Genomic DNA, 2,813 nt, shown 5'->3' with positions numbered 1-2,813 from the left:
CAGTGGGAGCTGCAATCGGCCAGACCTGCGGACGGGGCAGGTAAACACACCGGCCTGGCCCGCCAGGGGCTTTCCCTACACAAGCGGCAACCCCTGTTTGAGAAACCCTGGGCTAACAGACCCGCTGAGCATAAGCTTTCGTGGGTGAATACCCACTTCGTCAGATGCAACTTCCACTACATGCATCTGACGAAGTGGGTATTCACCCACGAAATCTCATGCTTCAATACGTCTGTTAGTCTATAAGGTGCCACAGGACTCTTTGTCGCTTTTTATCAATGCAGTGTTTGTTCTCTGGATAACTGCATATTGATCTCAAGTGGGTGACAGTTCAGCACTTTAAAGGAAGGTTTAATTATTCTAATTATTTTCTTGAATAATAGAATTGACTGAACATTTATTCATAACAAATACATGTGAAGGAAAGAGTATTATGCAAAATTGGGCTACAGATTAGTGGATTGATTCATGCCCTTCCATTAGCTTACTGTTGCTTTTCTTGTATCTATTTGGAAGCATGTCACAGATCGGAGAGCAACTTTGCAGTGCTCAACCTAAACATTTCTCTCAGAGCGAGTTTCACAGTCTTGTTTCTGAGGCTGTAGATAAAAGGGTTGAGGAAAGGGTACAGGACAGTGTTCAGCTGAGCCACCCCTTTGTTGAGGTTCAAGGAGGAATTTCCTGAAGGTGTGGCATACAACACAATGCAGCTCCCATAGGCAATTGCCAAAGATGTGAGATGAGACCCACACGTAGCAAAAGCTTTCTGTCTACCTGTGGCCGTTGGGATTCGGAGAATAGAAAATAAGATGCTCACATATGACAACATTGTTAGGCATAATGAGCTCAGCACTAAAGTTGAGATCAAAATACAATCCACCATTCTAACCCCACTGGTGTCAGTACAGGACAGTAGGAAAAGGGGTGTGTTGTCACAGAAGAAATGGTTGATCACATTTGGCCCACAGAAACTTAACTTCGAAATGAGGAGCATCCGGAAACTCATAACCATAAAACCTCCCACCCATGTACCAAGAACTAACTGGATACAGAATCTCTGCTTCATGATGGTGGTATATTGCAAAGGGCAGCAGATGTCAACATAACGATCAAAGGACATAACCACTAGGAAGGCTAACTCTGTTGCACCTAAGGCGAAATAGAAGAAGGACTGGGCCATGCAGCCATGGAATGAAATGGTTCGGCTGATTGAGAGAAAGTTCAGCATCATCTTAGGGCTTGTGACCGAGGTGAACCATATTTCCAAGGACAAATTGGCGATGAAAAAGTACATGGGAGAGTGGAGTCGGTGATTCACCCACACTATGAAAATGATGACCACGTTGCCCATCACTGTGATCAGGTAGGTGAGGAGAAGAACCAGGAAGAGGAAAATCTTCAGTTTCTCACCAAGGCTGGAAAATCCCAGTAGGATGAACTCAGACACAGCCGTTTCATTCCTTTCCTCCATGTCCAACGTCAGCCTTGGCTCTGGAAAGAGTTACAGTGAAAATAAGTTTCAGTGGGGTAGCCGCGTTAGTCTGTATCAACAAAAAGCTTTCATGGGCTATAACCCACTTCATCAGATGCATCTAATGAAGTGGGTTATAGCCCATGAAAGCTAATGCCCAAATAGTGAAAAGAAGAGCATGCCATTTTCATAGATTCATACATTTTAAAGCCAGATGAGACCCTTTGGATTTTCTAGTCAGGTTGTTTGCCTAACATAGATCATAGCATTTTACCTTGTATGTCCGCCATTAATCATCTCACTTGTCATGAGCTGCCCCTCCCTCATTCAAGGCCGCTGTCTCAGGTTTGGTACTACTGGCCTTATACTCCTTTAATATTGCTCTCCGGACACTTGCCGTAAATATTCGGTGATCCTGGCTGTTTTCCGTCTTCTATGTCAAGGACATTACAGGTCTCTTCCAAACTACAGATTCTACTTTGATTTCTGGCTTTGAAAAACCATTATACTTTTATTTAACCAAGCTAAACATAAACATAAATATAGCATTTAGTGAACCTTCCACTTCCTACATCTCGAGAGAGACCCTGATCTTATCAAAGCATGACCATTCTTCATTCCTGGTCAGGGTCCAGCTCCCACGTCCGCTCTGTGGTGCTGCTCCCGCTCCACTCTGCAGAAAATCGATGAAAAACTCAATGAAAAAAAATCTGAATAAGCCATTTAGGTGGAACCTCCCTCCACTAGTCTAAACTTCTCTGTCTCTGAGCACCCAGCAGCATATGTTCTTTTTGGTGTTCGTCCCACAACATCCACCATAATAGATTCATAAATTCCAAGGTGAGAAGGGACCGCCGTGATCATCTAGTCTGACTTCTTGTCTAACTCCATCCACAGAACTTTCCCAAAATAATTCCTTTTGAACTAGAGCCTACCAGGGATGGAGAATACACCACACCACCTTGCTAAGTTATTCCAATGAGCAAGTCCCTTACTATTAAAAATAGACACTAAGTTCAGTCTGAAGTTGTCTATCTTCAACTCTCAGCCATTAGATCTTGTTATACTTTTGTCTATACTGGGTCCAGTTGTGGTGTCAACGGTTGAAGAAAAATGTTGCTAAATTGGAGATGGTACAGAGACGAGCCACGAGAATGATTAAAGGATTAGAAAACCTGCCTCACAGTGATATATTGATCTTCTTGAGTCTATCTATCTTAACAAAGAGAAGGGGTGACTTGGTCACAGTGTATAAGTACCAAAAATGGGGAACAAATACTTGATAATGGGCTCTTCAATCAAGCAGACAAAGATATAATACCATCCAATGGCTGGAAGTTGA

General features: G+C 43.1%; 1 protein-coding gene across 1 annotated transcript; it reads right to left on the bottom strand.

Annotated features, from left to right (window-relative positions):
- Window positions 1–520: 520 nt before the first annotated feature.
- LOC123347791 (olfactory receptor 6J1-like) lies at window positions 521–1,471 on the bottom strand. The gene has a single exon (XM_044984985.1). It carries the CDS (start codon window positions 1,469–1,471, stop codon window positions 521–523), a length of 951 nt encoding a protein of 316 aa, XP_044840920.1.
- Between the last annotated feature and the right edge of the window lie 1,342 nt (window positions 1,472–2,813).

This window comes from Mauremys mutica, chromosome 13, assembly GCF_020497125.1.
Source record: "Mauremys mutica isolate MM-2020 ecotype Southern chromosome 13, ASM2049712v1, whole genome shotgun sequence".
Classification (NCBI taxonomy): domain Eukaryota; kingdom Metazoa; phylum Chordata; order Testudines; family Geoemydidae; genus Mauremys; species Mauremys mutica.
This window is presented reverse-complemented; position numbering and strand designations above follow the sequence as displayed.

Coding starts and splice junctions, on each gene's coding strand:
- LOC123347791 (XM_044984985.1), bottom strand. CDS start 1,471: ATGGAGGAAAGGAATGAAACGGCTGTGTCTGAGTTCATCCTACTGGGA.